The sequence below is a fragment of the Patiria miniata genome, unplaced genomic scaffold (assembly GCF_015706575.1).
Source record: "Patiria miniata isolate m_02_andy unplaced genomic scaffold, ASM1570657v1 HiC_scaffold_12, whole genome shotgun sequence".
Taxonomy (NCBI): Eukaryota; Metazoa; Echinodermata; class Asteroidea; order Valvatida; family Asterinidae; genus Patiria; species Patiria miniata.
Window position 1 is genome coordinate 737,433 of NW_024037050.1, and position 25,152 is coordinate 762,584.

General features: G+C 41.9%; 1 protein-coding gene across 1 annotated transcript in view; it reads left to right on the forward strand.

Moving 5' to 3' along the window:
- Window positions 1–23,371, forward strand: part of LOC119744439 (tonsoku-like protein) — a 28,038-nt gene extending 4,667 nt beyond the window's left edge. The window contains exons 4-23 of the mRNA XM_038220371.1: window positions 473–631; window positions 3,809–3,980; window positions 5,662–5,776; window positions 6,721–6,866; window positions 7,416–7,568; window positions 8,713–8,838; window positions 9,513–9,729; window positions 10,834–10,898; window positions 11,106–11,195; window positions 12,277–12,513; window positions 13,338–13,458; window positions 14,053–15,137; window positions 15,443–15,606; window positions 16,713–16,866; window positions 17,512–17,590; window positions 18,559–18,902; window positions 20,014–20,185; window positions 20,898–21,073; window positions 21,544–21,617; window positions 22,444–23,371. Coding sequence (XP_038076299.1) covers window positions 473–631; window positions 3,809–3,980; window positions 5,662–5,776; window positions 6,721–6,866; window positions 7,416–7,568; window positions 8,713–8,838; window positions 9,513–9,729; window positions 10,834–10,898; window positions 11,106–11,195; window positions 12,277–12,513; window positions 13,338–13,458; window positions 14,053–15,137; window positions 15,443–15,606; window positions 16,713–16,866; window positions 17,512–17,590; window positions 18,559–18,902; window positions 20,014–20,185; window positions 20,898–21,073; window positions 21,544–21,617; window positions 22,444–22,813 — 4,219 coding nt within the window. The 3' untranslated portion in view covers window positions 22,814–23,371. The remainder of the gene's footprint in view (window positions 1–472; window positions 632–3,808; window positions 3,981–5,661; window positions 5,777–6,720; window positions 6,867–7,415; window positions 7,569–8,712; window positions 8,839–9,512; window positions 9,730–10,833; window positions 10,899–11,105; window positions 11,196–12,276; window positions 12,514–13,337; window positions 13,459–14,052; window positions 15,138–15,442; window positions 15,607–16,712; window positions 16,867–17,511; window positions 17,591–18,558; window positions 18,903–20,013; window positions 20,186–20,897; window positions 21,074–21,543; window positions 21,618–22,443) is intronic.
- The last annotated feature ends 1,781 nt before the right edge of the window (window positions 23,372–25,152 follow it).

Genomic DNA, 25,152 nt, shown 5'->3' on the forward strand with positions numbered 1-25,152 from the left:
TCTCACTCCAAAACAAACCACACCTATTCCCCTTGCCTGGATTTTGTGGTGTTGCTATAAAGAAAGCTTTCACAGAAAAGTTTCCAAACTCCAAGCAAGAAAACGTGTTGGCATGTAATTAAAGTTTTTTGAAATATAAAAGTAGTAGTAAATAAAGTCTGTCATCGGACAATATGGCCTATCGGGCCACATTTGTCTTTAATTTGCTTGGCATTAAACAACTGAGAATATTTCTTTTGCCCCCTGGATGGGATGCCAGTCTAGCGCAAGTTACTCCCCAGCTAATGCTGGTACCTATTGGTACTCTTGGGCAGAGAGAGGCAAGTGAAGGTAAAATGGCTTGCCCAAGGACACAACATATGACCAGCAGCTGGATTTGAACCCCTGACCTCTGATCGTGAGTTATGACCCCTATCCACTTGGCCACAATCCCCCTACTAAAATGTGAAATTTCCTGTCTCATTTCTTGAAGGAGTCTGGAAGTGTGCGGTCTCTTGAAGGGCATGGTCTCGGACAAAGAGCTGATGGAGATGAAGGCCAGGCTATATCTGAATATTGGTCTGGTCTATGACTATCAGGGGGACAATGCAAACTCAGCCAAGTTCATCAAACAGGCGATCTTCATTGCCGAGTAAGTCGAGGAACAGAAGACACAAATTGTAGGATATCAACAACAAAAAAACTGTTGCATGGGTGCAATGGAGTGTCATGGCCTAGCGGTTAAGAGCACCGGACTCATGCTCTGGTGTTTCAGAGGCAACAGTAGCGTGGGTTCGAGCCCGGGCCGGACACTTGTGCCCTTAAGCAAGGCACTCAACCATTATTGCTTCATCCTTCGGATGGGACGTAAAGCCGGAGGTCCCATGTGTTGTGTAATGCAATGCACGTAAAAGAACCCAGTAACACTTATTGCTGTAAAGAGAAGGGGTTTACCCCAGTGTTTCTGGCCTCCTAGTTAAACTCCCTTGTGGAAGTCCTATAGGAGAGGAGCCAACCAAGTACCAAATTAACCCTTTTTGTATTTGGGCAGTTTCAGCGTTATTTAATGTCTGTAACAGAGCTTTTAAGAGCTCAGTGAATAAACCTGAAAATGTATTTTTCAAATCCTACACATCCATCATCTAGAAGTGGTCAAGGAGATTACAGACTAGGAGTTTTGGATCATTTCTCTGCATCGTTAATAAGGTATCGTGGCTGACTGGCTCTGTTATTGACATACACTGCCTCTCACAGTGCTGGAATTGCCCATTTATTACCTGGATACTTTCCCAGCACAGTCAATTCTTTTTTAGTTTTTATTGGTTTATTTTCATTCAACTCGTGGCCCTCGGGCCAAATTGTAAGAATGTTACAATATAAAAACATTACAAAACAATATAGTCCAAATATGAACAAGAAAAATAGGCAAAAGTAATGGTCCAGCCAAAATAACAAAACATAAATTTAAAAAATATGCACACACTGGAATTAACTTAGATTAATTGATATCAAAGTGATAAAATTGACCTTAAAAAATGGCACAGCCATCAGGAATAAGGTATTGCACTAAGTACACAATAGGCCCATACAGATGTGACACCGGGAATCGGCGTCAAAAATAGGGAGACTTGGAATACGGCCAGTTGACTTTGACGTTAATTCTTTATTCTGTGAGAGAGTAAAACAGGGTGATGTTACTCGGTCGAATCAGTGTTTGAATGTGGCGTGGCGGGAAGGTTGCCTGATCTAGTTGAACTATTTTACGGTAGGTGGCGGAGTGATATTTGTTATGTAATCATGTTTAAAGGAACTAATACAGATTAAAGGAACTATTACATATTAAAGGAACTACTACATATTAAAGGAACTAATGAAAATTAAGGGGGGTATATTCTAACCCGTCACACAGACATAGCATGATATTTCATGAAGCGCACAGCAGACCCAGACATACATGTATTTTGAAAGTCAAGAAGTTAATAAGTCAATGTAGTGTGGAATCGGGCTCTTTCTGAATCGATTGGTCTTACAGGGTAGCAATGAGATGGAGTGAGAATAACGCAAATTTCTACCATGTGTGTTTTTCCTGGAAGGGGGATGAGGTTTTCTGTTTGCTTGCAATTGGCCAAAGTCTGAGCAAATTTGTGGCAATGGGCTTGCCTACAATCAGAAAGAGTTTCGATTCCACACTCATTAACTGCATCTTTATATGAAACATAATTTTAGCCTAACATGATTTTGCATGCTCTCTTGTGCACTTTCTCTAAAGTATGGACTTGAGCTTTAGTGAGCGAGGAATTCCACACAACATCCCCGTACTCCAACAAGGGTCTGACATATCCCTTATAAACCACTGACAGCTCATCTTTGTTGAAACCAAATTTCTTCAGTGTGCGCAACATATGTAAACAAGTTTTTAGGGTTTTTTAACGGATATCACTAACTTGCTCATCCCATTTCAAGTTATTCTGAATCTTGATGCCTAACATTTTTTAGGAAGTCACAAATGTGAGTGGATTATTGTCAATAGTTAAAGCCGGTTGAGAGGGGTCTCTCTTGAAACAGACTTGAAGGGCTTGACATTTTGAAGGATTCAACATTACATTATTGTCTTTTGTCAAATCAACAAAAGACAATAATTCACATCCAGTTAACAGAATTTTCTCCCACAGCTTGACCTCAGTGTTGCATTTTTCTTGTAGGAAAACCTACATTTTCTTCAAGTAATTTTTCCAGCAGAATTTAAATTTTGTTGGTAAACTGTGACACAATTTCCTGCAAAAGTTTGTAAATATATCAACAGATTTTTTTTTTTTTAGAGTGTCCTATTTGTGCATGTCTGTTGCTCACTGACTGTCACTTGTTGCTAACACTGGTCTTAGAGAAGCTTCACAAGGCTTACCCAGTATGTGATTAACAGCTACACCACATGTGCGTTAGTCTGGTGCCGCTTGTTTCATGTGCTGTCATGATGAATGTTGCAGGCAATAAGTCAAGTCTCCATGTGAAAGACACAAGTGAATTTTCCATTACCAATCACGTTACCACAGATTGAGTAGAATTCCATCTTGTCAAAGACCAGCTTTACTATACCAGATGCACCACAGTGCATCAGGTGTAAAGAACTGTGGGACCTTGCTACACTGAGCCAAACACCAGTGCATAAATTTCTAATTCCAAAAATGAGAGCTCGTCCCATTAACCCTCCTATGCAAACATACATTCTGTGCCAAGTTGTCCTTTCAGTCAAAATCAATCCAGTGACTGTTTTCAACAGTTAAGAATTCCCAGCCCACATAAAGCAGGATTGACTGGCCATGAATGCCCATGTAACTTGGTACAGCTTTGCTTTGACTGTGGGCAATTGATAAGCCAGTGTGTCCACAACTTGCCTGCTTTGTCTGTTCATGGTCTTTTGGCTAAGTTTGACTAGTCACAGCTTGCTTGACATAATGATCTGGCTGTTGGTGACTAGCCTGTGTTCAAAGTATAGCAGGGGGAGTGGATGGAACTTTTGACTGTTAAATAGCAGGAGGGTTAAACAATGTCACAGTTGAATCCTGCTGCATTTGGTGACGAAGGAGTCTGAGTCAGTTTGGCCTGGTATTTTTGTTACGTGATAGATCTTGCTACATCGAGCAGGCTTGTCATTTTGACAAGTGTTGTACGATGCTACGTTTAACAGGGTTTCTAGCCAAAATACCCAAGGGGGGTAGTGTTAAAAGGAAACTAGTCCACAAACCATTCATTAGGCAACTGACAAATGTGCAAAATGGCCAGCATCCATAATTACAGCCACTTCTGTTTCTATCTGGCTCTGTTTGCGTAGGAAGCACCAACTTCTAGAAGACCTGTACAGGAGTCATTGTTCCCAGGGAGATATCTACCTAAGGACGGGGGAAGGTACCAAGGCTTTGCGGTCCTTTGAGAACGCCATGAAGGTTGCCAAGCGACTGAAGGATAAGAGTCTGGAGAGCGATGCATTGTCCTCCTCGGCAAATGTAAGTGGCTCCCGCGCTCAGTTGCAAATGCTGGAAATGTTTTGCTGTAAATTATTTAGGGACTAAGTTATATTATACAGTAAACTCCAGCTAAACCAGCACTCTCAGGACCCGAGAATTTGTGACGACTTACGCGAATGCCAATATCTGCTGTAAGTCGTCATTTTGCTGACTTACATGAATGTCTTTTGCACACATGATTCATTGCACTAATTAGCTTCGATTTACCCTGGTTTATCTCCTTAATGCTTGAGCAAAATTAATCCTCGAATTGTATCATCACGCTTGGAGTATTGATAGTGGAGACCACGATATATATACGTGCACAGTAACGAATTAAATGCGTGCGTGGTCCGGTATATACCACGCACGCATTGACTGCAGTAGTAGTCATTCAATAGGACAACCCCCAAAATGGACAGAGTGCATGTGTACAGCCTAGAGGGGTTACTGGTATTGATATGCTCATGATGCATATGCGATGTTTGCAGTAGGACACCTTTTTTCGACAACGATGCACGCAGCGATCACGGGCCGTGCGAAACCACTTTTCACTCGACACTTTGCCAACTGCAGTAGGAAGTCAATGCCAATGCGTGATTTGTTGAATGCCGACTTACACAAAGGATTTTGTAATGGTTTTTATGGAAAGGGAACCGAGAGTAACAGGACGACTTGAGCAAAATGGCGACTTATAAAAGCTTAGAAATAAAAAATTCAGTGGAAATGCATTACGGACAATCGGGACTTTAGTCAGACGGCCGACTTGCGCAATTTGGCAAGTTGTACGATGTCGGTTTAGCGGGAGTTTACTGTAAATATTTACCCAAAAATTAATATCTGGAGTCTGCGCTTTAAACTTGCAGCGGATTCTTCTGGACTCCTGGTTGTACATCAAACTTCTCTTGGTTTGGTCGATATGGTAATAGAACGACAAAATTGCCTTAGCCACTGGGGCAGAACTCGGAACAAAAAAGGACTTAACTGACTTTTTATTTCTTCGGCCAGGGCTGCACAGGAATTTCACTACAATTATACCATTTGGGAGACACTTTAGCATCATAAGTTATACCTTTGGGAGACATGTGAAATTTGGGAGACATTTCAATGTCTCCCGAATGCCTCAGCTCCTATTTAGAGACAAAATTTCAGTGTCGCAAATAGGCTAGATCGATTGCACATGGTCCAATTAGTAAAAATACTCAAATTCCCGGGGGTAGGATAAGGTACAATTGGGGTTAGGGGTCAGCAAAGTCAGAATAAATGTTTTGCGCAAGTCTATGGGAATATCGCTCTAATGGTCCATTTTCAGTTATATTATAGCACTTTTAGCTAAGATCAAAGTGCTTTATATTATTATTACCCCTGATCATTGGGCCAATGAAACATTCCAAATACCATCTCAGCTCCCTGGGGAGTACACAGCTCGAAGCTGCAATTTTGCTAAATTCAACCACAATAACCATCTCTGCCCTCACAGGTACCCATTTACTCCTAGGTGGAGAGAAGCAATGAGTGACAAAGTGCCTTTACCCAAGAGCACAAGCACCATAACCCCAGGCTGGACTTGAACCCACAACCTGCAGAATTACCCGCAGACCACAAGTTCAATGCTCCAGACCACGACGCCACAGCACTCAATACGATACCATAGTTGAACAAATGCATTTTTTTCCCTCAGGTGTTCATTCAGTTGGGAGATTTCCACGCTGCCAAGAGGGCTCTCAAGAAAGCCTACAAACTGGGCTCCCAGAAACCGGAGGATAAAGAACTGGTCATCAGAACCCTCAAAGCAGGTCAGCACAAGTCCAGTCACAAGTAAATCACAGGTCCATTCACAAGTCCAGTCCCAAGAAACAGTGGATGAACACTGACAAAGGAATGCAAAGCTCACTTGAATATTATTCATAAGAAGGAATTTGCATCGGGGTGATGTAAATTCAATGTTGGGTTTTGCCCTTCACCGACACTGTATACTCAGTTTTGTCCCGAGTGATTGTGAGAAAAATTCCCAAACTACTCAGGTGGGACTCGAACCCACGACATCCTGCTTACTACTGAAGATGTCTTACCACTCGAGCTTGCCGGGGTCAGCTGGCTGGATTGAATCTGATAAGCAGCGGGTACTGCAACCAAACTACTCACTTGAATTAGCTTGTGAGTTGAATTGGGACTGGAGGACTTCACCATTTCACCTGGAGGTTTTAAAAGATTTTTGGAGGATTGAAGAATTTAGAGCCTAGCCAACATTACTTATAATAATACAAGGTGCTTTGTTGCAGCTCAAAAACACAAAGAATTTGCAGTTGGTTTACTGCAGAGTGGTGGATTTTGGAGGACATAGGAAGGTTCCCAATACAAATGCAGAGGGATTAAAGGTTAGGATAATACGCCCCAGAGTGAGAAATGGTCATATTTTTTTTTCAGCTGAAGGCCTGCAGCAACACTTGAGCAGCACACTATACAGTTTAATTTTGTGCGCGTAGCACGTATGATGCCCGTATGTTTACGGAGTTGGAGCTGATGACTGCTCAAAAAAGGCTTGGCGTCCAGCGGCCATCAGCATTGGATGTTCCTCATCGCACAACTGACTATAAACCGGCCTTTAGGGTTAAGTTGGGTCTTGTTATTTAAGTGTTTATCACAACTCAACATGCTGTGCTTGCTGAGAAAAGTTGAACTGTTGATTAGAAATAGTAAAAACAATCAAAATTTTACACTGACTGTGTTTTGTTTTCAGCGATCCGTGGTTGTCGTCTGCAAGAAGAACTTGAGGAAGTGGGAGACGTAGCCTACAGGGAGAGACTTCCGTTGTACGAGTCGCTCGGTGACCTCTGCTCAAAGGTCAGTGCCTTTGCCAGGGCTGCCGTCTACTACCAGAAACAGGTAGGTGTGGCATAATTGGTTTTTTTTGTTATGAAACCATCATCTTTTATGTTACAATTACCATTAGGGTGATGTAGGTATTGGCATTTTATGGTGGCAATAGGGAGAGTTTGGCCTATAGTGGTTGGAGTTCGTGACTCATGATCAGAGGGTCAGGGGTTCATATCCAGCTGCTGGCCATGTGTTGTGTCCTTGGGTAAGCCACGCCACCCCCCACTTGCCTCTCTCCACTTGCCTCTCTCCACCCAGGAGTATTATTGGGTATCGGCATTCACTGAGGAGTAACTTCCAATGGACTTGCATGTGATCCAGGGGGAATAGAAATATTCTCGGTTATTTCATGCCAAGGGAACTAGAGAAAATTGCCTATTGGCTTGTGACAGACTCCAGTTACGTTTAGGTAGTTGTATTTTGTGGTGGTAATATGTAAAATGACTTGTTTGTAGCATGGCTCATGAAAAATAGGATATGGAGAACAATTTCTTGTGTGAAAATTATTTTGTTTTATTGGATCAAGCTCTTTCTTTGCATTTATAAACATCTTTGCAGCTGTCTTGCGCCCTGGCCCTGAAGTGCAGCACCAAAGAACTGGCACCCATCTATGTGTCACTGGCGACCACTTACGCGGATGACGGTCGGCATGGCAAGGCCATTGAGATGTACCGCAAGGAGTTGGAGCTGAGAAAAGGTCACCCAAAGGAGGTATAAAAAATGTTTGTAACCTGGGAAAATCAGCCAGCTGGTCAAGTGGTCAGATGTCTGCACTTGAACGCAGGGAGTTGAGGGTTCGAGTCTAAAACTTTGAACTATTTTTTCTCACAAGATCCAGGAAGATATTGGGCAGACAGTGTACACATAACTCTACATGGGTGAATTGTGAAACTGAATATTTTGAAGTTGCAATTCCCTGACTTAGATGTGCACTCGGACATGTTTTACGTACACTGTGAGGACATTCCTTTGTTCTCGTTCAGTTAAGATGAAACATGTTCAAATGTTGCCAGTTGCCTGAACACTCTTTGAAACTGTATTTTTGACTGTGATTTCCTTGCATGTTCTACTTAAGTTTGTGACATAATCCTAACCCCAAAATGCCTGTAAGATTGTTTTTCAGAAATAAGAAAATGTTTATGTGAAGCTGTGCAAGTCCACATAACGTCTTAAGACCCTGCCTCATGTGGACATGCACTCAACCAAAAAAGAAAGTGCCCCCCCCCTTCCAATACTTTTTTGTCTACCTCAAAAACTACTGAGCACCTCTCGTTCAAATAATGACTAATCAGTACAGAAATTACTTAGCAATCCAGCCATACTCTTTATTTGGCCCAAAACAGTGATAATGTGTATGAATTTATACAATTTATGACAAATGATACGGAGTACAGTTGCACTTTTGTATACGTGCAAGTTGTGGTCCACACTCACCTTGCACATACAAAAGTGCAACTTGTTTCGGTACCATTTGTCATAAATTGCTTAATTTTGTACACATTATCACTGTTTTGGGTCAAACAAAGAGAATGGCTAGATTGCTAGGGAATTTCTGAACTGATCAGTTGCAATTTGAGCAAGATGTACCCAGTAGTATTTGAGTTAGACAAACAAGTATTAAGGGGGGACTTTCTTTTTTGGTTGAGTGTATTTTTTTTACAGGTCCTAATAGCGAATGCAATGCCTGTACATGCTGTCAAAAATTGGTTGTGCCCACTCGACAGTGATGTGTCTTCTCACTGGCCCTGCATCACTTTCTACAGTTCTTGCACAACGTCCATTGACCTTGGATTTTTTAATGGTGAAGTTAAGATGTTGATATTAACATAGACGTCGTTTTGTCTCATCTCTTCAGGAGGGCAAGACGTGGCTAAACATCGCTGATTATCAAGAGAGATCCAAGGAGCCGTTTGAGACCATCAATCAATCCTACAAGACAGCCCTGGAGTTTGCCAAGAAGGCTCAACATCCCAAGCTACAAGTAACAACCTCAGATTGGTTCTGCTTTGTGTAACCTCCCCCCCCCCCTCCTCCTCCTCTCACCCCCCCCCCCTCCTCCTCCTCTCACCCCCCCCCCCCCCCCCCCCCCTATCTAGTTTGTCCTTAACTTCACACTTCTCATGTTATTCCAGATATATTTAATTGTTTTCACTGACTTGGGAGCTCAACCAATTAGACTAGATGAATCGAAAAATAGTCACTGCTCATGGCAACCAGTAAAATTTCAGAAGTTCTGAAGGCCTTTCCTGTCCTCATTCCAATAAGGGAAGTCCGGTGTTCCAACTGCATCAAGATTTGACGATTTTCCTTTCGGGATAAACAATTTGCCACGTGCGTGCAAAATCATAGTGAGTACCAGCACTTTTTTGAAGTAAGCACAAAATTTCAAAAAGTTTGACAGCAAACTATGTTTAGGTGTTTTGCATGCCCCATCTTTTATGCAAACGAATGGGGCCTAAATTGATCTCTCTATTTTCAAAGACAGCAAGAGATTTTGACGCAGCCATACTACCTCGGAGGTAGTAAAGTTTGATCATTTTTTTTACATTACGAAGACCCTCAGTTTCACTGCCCAGGCCATTTAACAAAATTTGCAAGCCTGCATAACTTTCACCTGAAAAACTGAAGGAAAAAAAAACACCTTCCAATTTTCAGCTTTTGGCGCTGAAATCCATGGGCCTCCTCCAGCAAAAGCACAAGCAGGAGCTTCTGTACGGGAGCACGGTGGAGAAGATCCACCATCTCAAGGAGCAGCATGACATCGCATCGGAGGATGAGGATGAGATAAGTGACGAGGAAGGAGATGGAGAGGAGGAGGGGGAGGGGCTTAGTGAATCCTGGGAGGTGGATGAGTTAGAACTCTCCGAGTCAGGTAGTTGCAACAATTTTATAACATTTTGATCAATAGTTTGAAAGATTTTTGGAATTTGATCAAAGAAATTGATGGGAGTGGGATTTGAAACTGCAAGATTAGCGTACCGGTGCTCTACCAACTGAGCTTTAGGAAACCGCTAACATAGAGCCAGATGGCTTGTTTGTAGAGCACCGCAACGGTAATCCGGAGGTCGCAGGTTCAAAACCTGCTCCAGTCAGTCAGTTTCTTTGTTCAACTTTATAATTATTACGCATGCACCTAGTCAGTTTCCCTTTGGAAGCAGTGTGATTGATGGATTTTGGCGGACTTGGTCCAATACTTAGTAAAAGACAGTAGGCAGTTAGGGTTAATCACAAATCAAGCCACAAGAAATTGGAAATGAGAGTGCCTTTGAGTAAGCTCTTTTTGATAAATTGTGATGTGACTAATAACTGGATGACTTGTGGTTGACTTCCAATAACTTGTGAGGACTGACTGCAAGTTTGCCAGCCTGCCTTGTTGTTACGACATTACACCACATCTTTTTGTGCACACTCAGCATGCTGTATCATGCATCATATTAATCGCACATTTGTGAGGCCTTCAGGCAAAATGAGACAGAACTAAGCAGAGGTTGGAATGAGGGTCTGCAGGTATAAGGAAAGTGAATAAAATTCTCCTTACAGTACTGTTTTGTTGCACTTCAATCGGACATTACGTTGACAAGTTATGGCTGTTTAAATTTTTCATTTAATAACATGTCAAAAAAGCAAAATACTGGGAAAAGGCCTTTAAAGTTTATAGTTTAGTAGTCGTGAAAATCAAAGATACCAATTGTTTTTCCTGAAAGGCACTTCTTCTCCACAATTTTTATACTCCTTTTTTTTAAAAGTGTATTAGACATATCAAAGATTACAAATATCAAATCTAAAAATCAAAGAAAAAAAAATTCACACCATTCATTTTTTTGCTTTTTCTCCACTACGGCCTGTGGTCAGTTCCATGTCATATTGCCAGAATGCTTCACTTTTGTGAAAACTAGAATTGAAATCTCTTCACTATTTCATGTTATGAATTTAAATCTCTACACTGTCTCATGGTATCGTCCTTTTCCATGCACAGATGAGTCAGAGGTTGAGGAGGAATATGACAGATCTTCAGCTGCCCAAAGAGCCAGAAAAACCAAGGTAAAACTGAATGGATTCCCATTGTAAAGTCTCCGGTCAGATGGACATTTGGAACGTTTCAAATACTATAAAAATCCCCTTTTTTTTCACAATGTAAAGCACAGGTTAGATGTTCGAAAGGTCCCCAATTCACATAATTTTCAGTAAAACTTGCATTTTAAAGGAATCGTTTTGATATTTTGTGTTATGTGCGTGTCGTCTTTGTAGTTTGCTAAAAGGAATGAGAAGGGAGAGACATTGCTGCACAGAGCCTGCATCGACGGAAACGTCAGACAAGTCAAGAAATTACTGCAACAGGTGATTACCTACTTGCCGTTATCATTTGCAATAGTCATCGGCCCTTCATTGTTAAAGGCATAAAGGATCATTTGCATTATCCCAAGAGTAACCTAGTGAATCATCATCAAAAGGCTTAGTTGGATTCAAGATCGTACTGTACTAAACACCCTGTGAAATTGTTCCACCTGGCTGGCTGTCATTTAGAAGAAATCAAGAAATGCAGGTGATTTCCATCGATCAGTCAATTGATGAATCGTTGGAACTAAAGATTTCTATTGACAAAAATCGTGTTTCGTGATCAAAAGGTTGGCATATTTTTTCACTGTCAATTTAAAGGCATATAGGATCATTTACATTTGTCATAATGTCATGAAATGGACTGATTTAAGGGTTAGTAAGTTATAGCAGACATCGTTCCACTGAGCTGTTAGATGTTTTGTGTCCAATTATTGTTGAAAAAACACAAGAAGAAAAAGCTATTTAGTTTCAACCGTCAAACTGCAGCTCGCAAAACCTGTCTTGCATAGAACCCATAGGTCACAGGGGGAGTGCCTGAGAGCTGGCGCTGTCGTGGGAAAGTAATACGTACATCAGAGATGCCACTTTTCAGGTTTTAACCTGAATTCAGGGGGATTTTTTCTTCAAAAAATGTGACAAATTAAAAGTGCTGGTTTTGGTCTGAAACATCCAGAAAGCACACTTTAGAAAGGGGGTAAGGGTAGTTTCAGGTTTTGTAGTAGTGTTCCAGGCTTTTTATTGATATATTGGTGGCATCTCTGATACATAAACCTAGCTTACCCGAGCATACGCATGAAATCAACAGCTGGCTTGCGACCATTTAACGGATGTAGTATTTGAGAAAGCCGTTTGTTCTCAGCAATGGTTAGGTCCTAACCATCGTTAGTCCTGATACAAATTCCTCTTTTCTTGAGAATGATGACAGCATACCAGGCTCAACGATTTCACAGGATGTTTCCTACTATTATTTTACTTACAATCAAGTGGGCTATTTCATAATATTTTGGCAGTTTCGTTTTTTAGTGTTTGCAAATGATCCTAATAAGTTGAATCGAAGTTATTTTTTCTCCCTCGCTTTCAGGGTCACCCAGTCAACCCACGTGACTACTGCGGATGGATCCCGCTCCATGAGGCCTGTAACTTTGGCCACGTGGACATCGTGGAAGCGCTGATTGACCACGGTGCTGACATCAATGACCGGGGAGGGGACGGCTGCAGCGGGATCACGCCCCTCCACGACGCCATCAATGGGGGCAACTTTGAGGTGGCGGAGCTACTGGTGGCGAAGGGAGCCAACATTCATGCCAAAGATGACAAGGTTAGAATCTTGTGTTGGGCAGAAAATTGCTGGGACTGAAGTTAAACCTCCCTGTCTGGCTGACAAATTCAGCTAAGCCATCACAGCAGTCAAAATCAATCAAGTGGCTGTTTTTTTTAACAGTTAAGAATTCCTTTGTTAATTTGATATAGCCCTGCTTTGTAAAAAAAGGTAAAGGGGACGAACCTGTTTTCCCCATCTCTCTTTCAAAGCGATTGGGCCAGACTCATATGCTGCTGTGGGGGGATCGCCACACCTCCTCCACAGCGAGTCTGTTACCTTCCCAGCATTGAATAATGCCAGTACCCATTTAACACCTGGGTTGAGAGGAGTAATTGAGGTAAAGCGCCTTACTCAAGGGCACAACACGCATGTCCACGATGGGGCTCGAACCCACAACCCCACGATCATTAATCCTGTGCTCCATAGCTAGACCACACATGCCCACTTTTGCCATCTGTACCTACCAGTTTCTTCATTTGTCCGTTGATGGAATTTGACTAGTCACAGTGTTAACATGAATGTCGCCCGACTGTCTTATACTAGTTTGCATACCTATGCATGGCAGAGGAAGTGAAAGAAAGTTTTGACTGTCTCTGACTGATCAAACAAGGGTTTTTAATATGATTTTGAATGTCCCATTGGGTACTTGCAAAATTAATTGTTATTGAGGACACGGGAAAGTTCTCAGCAAAAATGCCCTGAGAATTTGTTAAGATATTTACTGGTTTACGCTCGGATCACTTTGTCTATTTAGGGATAGAGCCAGATATAATTTACATATTGTCTTCTGTCTAAGCGATTTTTGTAATGATGTTATGTAGGGTATGAATGCAGCCAACACTCTATCACAGTGGATGGAAACGTACGCCAGTGATCTTGATCAGGCTACCAGGCAAGACGCAGAGCGAATGGCCACGACGTTGCAGCAAGCCACGAGAAAAGGTAATGACAAATATTGTAGAAAAATCAAACAGTGATTAGTGTTTTATGAGAAGTACAGACTGAAAACTTGAATGGATAGACGGTTACCTGGATCCCAAACTTGAAGATTTCAACTGATGATTGTAATAATTTACATCGGATCAAAAAATTGTCGGTCACTATCCTTGTCAAACCGAGTCCTAATCTCTACTATTTTGACACTCATTGTCAGCAAATCAGATTATCTGCGTAGACTTTGTGACATTTTCCTACGCACTGAATATTCAGATCTGGAATTTTAGGATCAACTTTTAGCCAATAGGTGAACACTTTGCAAGATCGCACTTACCACTGTCACTTTTTTAGGTGGTGGGTCGGTTCTGGAGACAGTTTTTGTAAAGAGCGATCTGATTATATGAAAATTATGTCAGTCCATTTTGGGAATTGTTCATGAATAATTGATCTCACAAGGTCAAAAATAGGAAAGATATGGACTCAGTGTTTTAGAGTACAATCTTACAAAGTACGGCAGCTAGACTATCCTGGCTAGCTAGGATGGGAATAACTGAATGTCTTAGATTGTTCTAAAAATGCTCGTATGCTCTGTGTATTTAGGAAACCCCAAATCCTCGCAGCCAAGACCGAGACCAGCCTTGGATAACACCGACCTGTTTGATAGGGATGATGGACCCAGTCAGGTTGCTGCCTCACGTCCCCACCAACTAGCAGGAACCAGTGGCAGTTTCAACAGTTTCGAGACTGGTTCCGGAAGGAATACTGCATCTGCCAGAGACAGCCGGAGGTCTCTTGATGGGAGAGGTCCTACCCCCTCAAGAAGCAGACAAAGAACATCTCTGCTTAGGAGGAATGTAGGGAGGATCAGTAGATATGATGTGGAGGATGATGGAGATTGCTTTGAGACGCTTGCAGGCGCCGAGCGAGAAGAGGACTCTGATGAGGCTATGGAGATATCTCAGGATGCAATGCCTGTCATGACATCACACTCCCGGGCCCGAGGGATGCCAGGGCAGCATCAAACATCTACTAGGACAGGGGAGGCATCCGATATCAAAGTTGGCAGGGATGCCACTCATGTGACAAACTCAGGAAACGACACTGTAAGAAGTAAACATGGTGACCATGTATCAGATGAGGATTCTTATGATATTGAAGATGATGACGTCAACATCTGCCCTTTGCAAAACAATCGTAGTGCGCCAGAAGTAGATGTGGCAGATGCCCGGCACGCATACATGAGTGCGATGTCTAGCATCGGTAGTGCAGCAACAAGAATTTCTCATTGCCCAGCGGCAGCAAACTTGTCCAAATCGAAACCCGCCAACGACGGGCCAGCTTTGATACCAGAGGAGGAATACACCGGAGGCGATGATTGGCTGGTCCAGGACGTCACGACCCAACCCAGCAAGCGCAAACGTATGGACGTGGACTACATGTTCAGGAAAGCTGACGCCTCCCTCCCAGGTACATCCTCGCCAGGTCCTAGCACAAGTCAGTTGAGGGCCTCCCAGAAGCCCTCGTCGCTGAGTCGCAGGTCCAAGAGATCAAGGCAACTGAAGTTGACCAACATGGGAACTGCTGTGGTGTCCAGGCATTCCAGAGAGGAGAGACGGGTACCCTCACCTCTCCTAGAGGAGGAAGATAGTAGACCTGATTCAGAAATGGAATTCAGTCAAATGCAGGTTGGTGTTAATACTCCCTGAATTCAGTTTATGAATATGACTTAACTGATTAAGATCCTCATCTGTTCAAATCTCATGTGCCCTAGTTTCAAAAGGCTCTGGAAAGTCATTTTGATAGAAGTTTCCTACTAATTTTCTTTTAATTAAACAGTAAAACACTCCAAACTATAAGAATTTACTTGAAAAGGCTGTAAGATGTGTACTTGTAAATGAAGTATGTGTGCAAGCTAAATTTCTCTTGTGAGGAGAAAAAAAAAATCAAGTTAAAGCCAACATACTTGAAATCGCCATTATCTCGACGCTAGGATCTGGACGAGGCAAGATCAACTTCCAGACACCCAGAACCTTCCCAGGACCCCACTCCAAGAGGAGACAACTGTCCGACGATAGACCAGCATCCTCCCACAGCAGGAGCAGTCATGAGGGTCCGAGTCAAGATACAGGATAAGACGTTCCTGATTCCGGTCAGGTAAGAGATACATTCTCTACCTTTACCCTATCCTTCCCAAATCCTCCAAAATCCTCTTTGCATAAGTGGAGGATTTTGAAGGATTGAGGCGATGTATGGCAATTATGTGTTGGTTGATTTTGGGGGATGCATCGCGTGAAGTCTGTATTGTTTAAGCTTAGACATGCATTCATTTAGGCTTAGATTATACTTGAAATCATCGGCACTGCCTCAACGTATTAATGACGACTGTTGGAGGATTTTGAAGGATTGAGGCAGTGGTCACGTCTCCAATGAACAAACTCAAGAAATAACAGATGATTTTTGAGGATTGAGGCTGTATCCATTTTTGACAGTGACAATTGGAGGATTTTGAAGGATTGAAAACTAACTGTTCTCAGCGAACATCAGGTCCAAACCATTCTTAGTAATGATTCAAAATTACTCTTTTCTTGGGAAAGACAGCAAACCAGGCCCAACAATTTCACAGGATGTTTCATACTATTATGTTACTTACTATCAAGTGGGTCATTTCATAATATATTGGCAGTTTTGTTTTTGAGTGTCTGCAAATGATCCTATATGCCTTTAAAGTTTAAACAGTGCTGACAGGTGTTAAAGCGGTGGTTGAAGACCACCCACGTGACAGGCTCTCAACCAATTAGAATGGGTAAACTGTCTCATATTTATAAATTTTGGTTGAAGGAAAAATACCAAGAGAGAAAGAGTTACATTGCCTTGATGTAATAATAGTATAGTAAGGCAGATTGGTGCACAATATGATGGTGTTGTTCATTTAATGATAAAAGCATGGAATTTGGCACACAGTCGGAGTATGTCATCGAGATATTTGGCTGTAGGGCCATCGCAGATTTGTCCTCTGAAAAAAGTCATACAATAACATGCAATGGCCGCCATCTTGAAAACTTCTTGTTATCCTATGATATTTTTTTCAAAGGACAAATCTGGAATAGCCCTATAGCCAAATATCTTTCCCTTGACACACTGACTGTTTGCCATTATTTCATGTTGAATTTCATGCCTTTGTCATCAAACTGAACAATCTTAATTATCACCAATCTGCAGTACTATAATGGCTTTGATGTCTTCCGTCCCTTAATATTCAGAGAAGTCAGAGATATGAGTTGGTTGTGCGAGGAAGCCTCCAAGCGATACTTCACCTCCTGCGGCCTGCGACCCAAGCTGGTCCTATGCACAGGGGAAGGGGCCATGTTCTCACCCGAAGACAGCATCACAGACCTACTGAATAATAATGAGGAGGTCGGTTTATTCTTGCATATTCAACAGATCTTTTGAGTAATTGTGATGCAGTTCTCCATGAACATTCAACAAAGAGCATCTGACTAGGCGCATTATAATAACGTCAAAGTAACACAAAGTATCGACTAGAGCAGGCTTTGAACCAGTGACCTCTGAATTACCGTTCTGGTGCTCTACCAGCTGAGCTATCCAGCCCTATGTTGGCGGCTCCCCAGTTTTTCAATGTCTTTGTTCAAGGGGGCTAGTCAGAAGCCATAAACCCGTATATGCCATGTAGCCAGGGATCACGCCCAAAGTCATGATGCAAGCAACATTAGCAATGCTGCAAAGCTGGGAAATAGCAAACAGGGATCACTCAGAAGAGATAGGTGTGTTAGTCCAAAAGGTCGCAGGTTCAAACGCTAGTGCAGTCAATTCCGTTCAACTTTTTATTAAGGGTTTAAGGGTAAATGAACATTGTCTTGATGAGCAAAGAATTATCCGATTGAACCAAGATTTGAGTCTAAGGCCTCTTGTTATGTTGTGTAAATTGAGTTACATCAGAATCCCTCTCTGAACCAATGACCTGCCATCGTTGTAGGACAGGCCATATAACCCATAAGCGTGCCCAAATTTTGAGAAGGCACTGTCTGGTTTTTTTTGCAGGTGATTGGTAAGGTGGAGTCCTGGGATCTCCCTCCACTCACAGAGCGGTACAAACGGGCCTGCCAAACTGCTAAAACTGGTTAAGTATTGCTTTCTTTAAGTTTCTACAAAGATAAAAGGGAGAGAAACACCATGCCTACTTTTTAATTAGAGCGAAGGCTACCACCCTGCAACGAATAGCACAATTGAAATGGAAAGAGTATATAACACAGATACAAACGGACTTAAAAGGTCACAGTGCAAAAATAATAAAACTCTTTAAAAAAAAATTATTCTGGGTTTTGAAAGACACAAGCCAAGTATTAAAATTTGCATCACCCTGCTGCGTGAGATTCAAACCGGTCAGCTGACCTTAGCAAGCACATTGGTCAAATGGAAGGACGTGTGTCCCATCCAAATAATCTTGTCAAGTTTTAAAGGAAATGTACAACATTTGCTTTTTCTGTAATTTTCAAGAATAAATGGATTCAGAGAAATAGTATGTTAAAGCAAACATTGTTTATACACTGACTTGTTTCAGGTTTTGGGTTCGTAGATGCTGGAAAAACCAAAAAACACCAATAAGTTTCTTTTAGTCTGGTTCCCTGACCCCACTTGAGATGAAACTAAGCAATCTATAGACGTTGGGGAATTATAAGGTCATAGAATCAGTCTAGCTGGCTTGTACCCCTTCACAGGTGTGTTCTCTAATGCAAATGAAAAATTAGGAGCAATTTTTGAAAAAATCCAGTTTTCTCCAACGCTGGTCGGCCGACCAGCGTTGGAAATTGATACAAAAATACTACTTTACTTAAAACTATCCTCGTTATTTAAGAAATTAGGAAGTGCCATTTTTTTATTAAGTCTGTGGTAGTGTGTGTTGGATGTTTGGTATTTTCAACAATCCAATGATATGTTTAGAAACATTAATTACATTTCTTTATTTTTGTGACATGCACCTTCCATAGCTTTCCAACACGTGGTTGGCAATAAGTGCCAACCATTGATTGACAAAGAAAAGTCTATTGACTACAAGGAAATTCTATTGTTTTCTGAATATCTTATCAGGTGAGCATCCCAAGATCCGCGGCTGCCTTCAACTCACCCAGTCCACCCCAGGCATCCTGGACCTATCCAACGCTGCCCTCTCCCCTACCCATCTCACCCCGCTCTTCCTAGCCCTCCAGTGCCAGTACTCGCTGCGCAAGCTCCTGCTGCCCGGCAACCGCTTCGCCGACTCCGCCGTGCCCCCGCTGGTCGCCGCGTTGGAGAGCCTGCCCAACCTGGCTGTGCTGGATCTGAGCTGCAACGGGATCAGCCCCGAGGGATTAAAGCTAATCCAGGAGGGATTAAGTCAACGGTCTGGAGGGATGGAGGCTTTGCAAGGATTGGGTAATCCCAAACCACTACAGGTGTGATGATTTTTGGGTTTTTAAAAACTATTTGGACAGTATTTCCATGAGTATGAGTACTTGTCATGAGTACCAGTATAAGGCAATTATTTTCTATGAGTACGAGTATGAGTACCAAAAAGATGTACTCGAGTAGGAGTATGAGTACAAGTACATCTACAACTACAAGTACGAGTACTACAATACTGTGTTGGGATCATCAGGGGGCGGTAGGCTTCTGCAGATTTCAGGTCTTAGTTTCTGAAACCACTTGTCGCTTTGTTCCGAAGCTTAATCTTTGCTCTTCCAGACCCTCCGATATGCTTCAGTCATATCATCAGATATTGTTCAGTGTTTATCAGATTTACAGTACAATGGTGAACAGCCACTCACTCTAAGAATGCTAAGCCAAATGTGTTTTTTTTTTCAGAAATGAAGCAGAATACTACAACTGAAAAAATTCAAACAGCTTTTTTTTTTCAAGCTTTCATGTGCAGAATCAACATGTTTGTCTTTGCAGTCAATTGGTTGATATAGACATGAACCCATTAGCACTTGTATTACATTGTACTACACTGTATTTACTCCTTGATGAAACCTTTACACCATGGAGTGCCAGGGCAGATTTGGGGCGATACAAGGAGTAACGGGCAGGGCTACGGGGACTCATGTGTTAAAGAATCAAACGCACAAATGCAGAAAGAATGTTTAAATGAAAGTTGCGTTCCCCATGCTATTTTCAAGTTTTATCCTGAAAAATACATTCCTTAAAATGAGTACAAACGTTATTCACCTTTGAATAAAACATCAACCAAAATAATTGGCCCAGAGGTTTAGTTACTGAATTATTGCATTACCATTTCAGAATTTGTGGCTGCCTGACAACATAATTCCATATGGACCAGGAGCCAGTCTGGTTGAAGCGGATCTGTTTGTGCCTATTAAAACAAAATACGTTCTTTTTCAGATGGTTGCAGACGTCCAAAAAAGGAAAAAGAGTGATTTTGTTGGTTGTTATAAAACATACAAGTTGAAAATTTATTATTTAATAGGGGGAAAATTTGTTTGCATTTGTTGAGAAGCACGTGGATGGCAACTTCAAAATGAAAAAGTTTCTCAACTGTTTTACTAGCTTCTGGAGATGCTAAATCTGAGCTACAATCCACTGACGGATGCCAGCGCCCCCTACCTCGCAGCCCTCATCAGCCACTGCAGCCTATTGGCCGAGCTGTCCCTGACCTCATGTGACCTGACAGCTAAGCTCTTCCAGCTGCACCGACGAGCGTTGACTGAGGCTTTCCAGGGTGCGTTGTGTTTCCTGATACACACTTTGAAATATGAATGGTTGATTGCAGCGCTCGCTGCCGTACCCAATTCAAACCAGCCAGTTGACCCTGGCAAGGGCAGCGGTCCGGTGATATTAAAACGTCTGCACTTATCCGCTCCGTTCACAAGTACCCAAAGAAAGTACAGTTGGGGGTGACCGATCGACGCCATCTTGCCCGACTGCAATATTTTTCCGCGAAGCGTAGCCACTGCGTGTACATACTACAAAATTAATCCCCTGGTGTACATGCGACACACACAAGGAACGGTGCGCGTGTCAACCAGCGAAATGTATGTGTCCCGTCCATGGGATGTCGTTGCTAGGTAAAAGGGCGCCCTCTTATGTTGGCGTTCGGAACTTATGGGCAGGACAGGTATGCAATTGCAAGAATTCCGGATTTTTTCCTAATTTGAGAAAACAAATCTGGGAATTCATCCCTTTGCAGGCCATAAAAATAGTTGCAGACAAGAAGAAAAATAAAAGAAAAAAGAAAAATGGCCATGTCATTTTTCAGCTATGGAAAAAGCGGTTACGCGTTGTTTGATCATCGCTCATGAGCCAATAGGAAAATTGGTTATGCGCTACTTGCTGTCGTCGTGGTAATATAAATTTGTAGTATATTTGATAGTTGCCCATCGTCTGATTGTAATTTCCTGCTGTCACGTCCTAAATCTTGTATATGTCCACAGGGTCAAGTAACCTGCGCACACTCCGCGTCTCCCACAATGCACTGGGCTCGACGGGAGTGGAGCTTTTCCTGCGCTGCTTGACCCCTGACCTCGTCTCGTCTCTGGATCTTTCCTGTGTCATCTCCTCAGCCGTAGGCAGCAATCTTACCAAGCATCTGTCATCTTACTTGTCACAGGTTGGATTATAACTGGGTGCCTACTCAGACAAGAAGTTTTTGTTGGGGGGGGGTGGGCGGGAGTTGCAACCAATGATTTTCTGCTTGAAAAATGTCCATTTTCCATTTGCTAAAGTCCTGAAATCTGTTTCAACCTTTAACAGTTAATAACGGTTTTACCTTCATTTCTTGTTTCGTGTAGTTAGTGTCAACCTGGTTGAAGTGACAAAAAATTTCCAAACAACAATAATAAAGTTATTTCTGGAATTTCAACTTTTACTACATTAAAAGGCATGTTTTTCTTCAAAAGCAAGATTTTCCACCTAAATCTCCACACACAAAAATGGATTTCAATTTCAGAATTAGAAATAGACTGTGGTTTTAAAAGTTCTGTCTGATCTGGCAGTATTTCATGCCCGTATGAATTTTTTTTGTTGATTTTTCTATGTCGAGTTTAACATTTTTTGTTTAACTCTTTTTTTTTTTTTCAGCCTGATTGTTCACTGAAGGATCTTCATCTGTCGGGCTGTCATCTTAGTGACAATGACATCCTGGACATGACAAGGTACGAATTACAATGAATTATAGTGCACTTCTCTCACGTGATTTTGCGGAAGAAATTTGTCCTCACCTACACCTGTTGGAAGGGGCAATCTGGCTGCGATCTTTGCTAGTCCGTCATTCCACTGCTGGGCCAACAACCCTACTTGCGTAATTAATTTCATGGTGAAATTGGATTCGTAATTATTCATATTTGTATTATCGATGTTCACTTTCATTTGCGTCTCTTTAAAAAATTATCAGCTTTCCTTTCTAATTAAAAACTTTCCCATACATTTTTTGTTTACCTACCATTGACCTACCGCTGTAGAATCTCATTAGAATCGCGTCAACACAGCTTGTGAAATATTGTCCAATTTAGGCACGCAACTGGGAATTTAGAAAAAACGAGGAAATTCCAAGCCACACAAGACTTTGTACAGTGTTTTTCAATTTGTAATGGCATTCATGAGTATTGAAAAATAAACGAGGAAATTAGCAGATCCGAGGAAAACTTGCATGCCTGCCAATTACATGATATACAAATGAATGCGGAACGTGCAAAATATGAGACAAACAAAACTTATACAAAAACTCCATATGGTTGTCTAGGGGACATGGCTATCTCGCAAACGGCGATAGGTCAATTGTAATTCTTGGCTCAAATTTAAAGCTTATTATAATGCACTTAATGACTTCTGTTTGGGGTAGGAGCTCTCATTTGGTGCATTTTTTCCAGAATGCCCCACATTAAATAGAGCACTGAAACGGGTCGCAGGTTCAAATCCAGCGCCAGTCCATTTCTTTGTTCAACTTTGACAAACAATTCTAATTGACTGTTTGCTATTCAGGTGTTTGTCAGTCAGAAACCCCCTAGCCTCCCTCGACCTCTCAGCCAACCCACACCTCACCGAAGTCAGCATCTGTCCCCTCCTCCAAACCATCGCCAACTCGTCATCATCGCCCGCCCCGCTGGAGTCCCTCGACCTCTCAGGCTGCGGGTTCCAGACGCCCCTCTCCACCGACTTTCTGGCCAGGCTGTCCCTCCACCTGGTCAAGGACAGTCACAAGAGGGCGGGCTTGAAGAGACTACGGATGTGTGGGAACCAGCTGAGTAAGACGGATTTCGAGTTACTGATCGCAGTGTGGGAGGACGCTCACGGGGACGCTGCTATGCACAATGTGGATTCCGTTCGCTGTGAATTTGACGTCCGAGAATAGCTTGTCCTCCAGTCAGTTCCTCAAAGTTTGCATACCCTATTGGCTCTGTGCGCCAACAAAGAGGGCGCTTTTGAGAGCTGTGGATGGGACACACAGCGTGTGTCTACTGTACTGTACTGGTTCGCGTGCAAAGTATGCACGACTACCTGAATGTGTCACAGCGTCTCCACGAGAGCGTCAGGCGTCGTGCGAATACGTTCGAATTTAACTTGCAATGGTCTCCTAGACTAATCCCTGCCCCCAATAACTTTGGATCATTCGAAATATGCAGTGGATGGACCAGGAACCAGTCTAGGTCTCCCCAAACTCTCCTTTTCCGGCGTTGAAGGGGTACTTGTGCACAACGCCCATTGTAATAATTATTTACTTCATCTTGCTTAAAGACACGTAGAAACATTGGTAATTACTCGGTTATGGGGAGTCAGGTTAGCATAAGCGGTACTTTCCTCGCCTTCCACTGCTGTGACCCGGGTTCGAATCCCACCCTGGTCTACATGTGGATTGGGTTTTCAGTCCCTACCTGATTATGTGGGTTCCCCCAGAATATTCTTCTGGGCTTTTCCTCCCACCTCTAAAACTGTAATTTCTTCTTATTGTCTTCTCTCCACAGGTTTGCGAGCTACAGTGCCTAGGGCGCTTTTGAGGAATCCTTGCTTTCATTACCAGAAATAATTAATAATAATAATTGAAAGAAAATCGCTGAAAGGTAATCGCTGAAGAGGTATTACAGAAAACACCTTTAATACCTCAGTGTACCTTTAATCCTAACCCTCCAAAATCAACCAGTTTTGGTATTATGCAAGAGGAGCAAAGCAATAGACCTTTATAATTCTGCCACCATTTCAGTCATGTTCCCTGTATCCAATAACAGTACTGAATGATAATGGTTTTTGTGCAAAAAGGAACCAGACTATTTTTTCTTACCGCCTCATTTTGGTTACGTTGATTTGAATGGGAAAAAAATCAAGATGGTCGCAACATGGTGATGGTCTATTCGACACAGGGCTTGATGCCTCTTGAAAATCACACCACAGAGAAATGTGACGTTCCTGTCCAGCGGTTAAATTGTTGAACCTTTGAAAAGGTTCCTGGCAAAAGGAAATTGAAAGTTTTGAATAAAGTAAATTTTGCACTGCCATCAAACTAATGTGTCTGTCACATTATACCAGTAATGCATTCTTTCTAATTAACACTCCTCTTTTTAATTATATTTTAGAAAGTACTGATACTTGGCATTGCAGAGATAATTATGTTGCACTGATCCAAAAAGGTCAACAGCAATATATAATGTTGAGCTTTGTCAGCGTTCCACAGAGTGTTCAAATTTAAGTATTCAGTATCCCTATTTTTTTTTCAATTTATGGATTGTTTTATATACATATAGGAAAATACAAGCAAGGACTAACTCCTAATTTGCATTTCTAATGCAATTGTTTTTATTTATACTAAAATATTCATGCACGAAAAGTAGTTTCTCTTTCAAAATTTAGAAATTGTAAATTAACCTGTTATCAATAAATTCTTCCATTAGAACAATGACCACCCTTTTTGTATCTTCTTTTAAAATAATGTTTGACCTAGAAAACTGCAGCTGGCCACTCAATGGAAGTACATGATACATGTAGGAATACTCATTGTGTGGCATTAATAAAAATTTCAGACTAGGTTTCTTCCATTTTAGGAAGAAATTCTAAGGACATATTAAAAGAAAAACTTCTGCATATAGATAAATTTAGCACTTTCAACCCTGATAATTAAAACCAAAATTAAGCTCAAAAAAAGAATTAAAACAAACCACAAGCCCACGGAGGCCCCCTTCAATGGCGAAAACATTGTGTTTGCTATTGTTCAGATAATCCAACTCAGGGGGCGTATTCAAAACCTTGTTCTCGTGTTGAATGAACACAAGAGCAGTGTTCCGAATAACAGGAATCAACACATTGTGTTCACGAACAAGATTCTCACTCCCCACTTATTGGGGAGTAGATGAAGAACGTCAAGGACCAAGATACCGGAACTTTCGTTAAAATTGGTGTATAAAATTGAAAGCATTCAATCAATGCAGGAGCAGTAACGATAAAAAAAAATTGTTCGTGGTTATATAGAGTGGGCTTGTCGGCCTTGTCTTCGCCAATTTTCAGAGCTGCTTCGAGATTTAGATTATTTTCAAATTAATTCAATTAATTGTCCCTTCTTTTCATTCTGCGTTTTGATACGGCAGCTGTCATATAGAATTTTCACCCAGCTGCAATCCACTCCGCGTTTGTAATTGGCAACCTGAAAACACTGTGCGTGGGTCACTGGAGAACAAGGGTTTCGAATACGCCCAGGAGTTACTT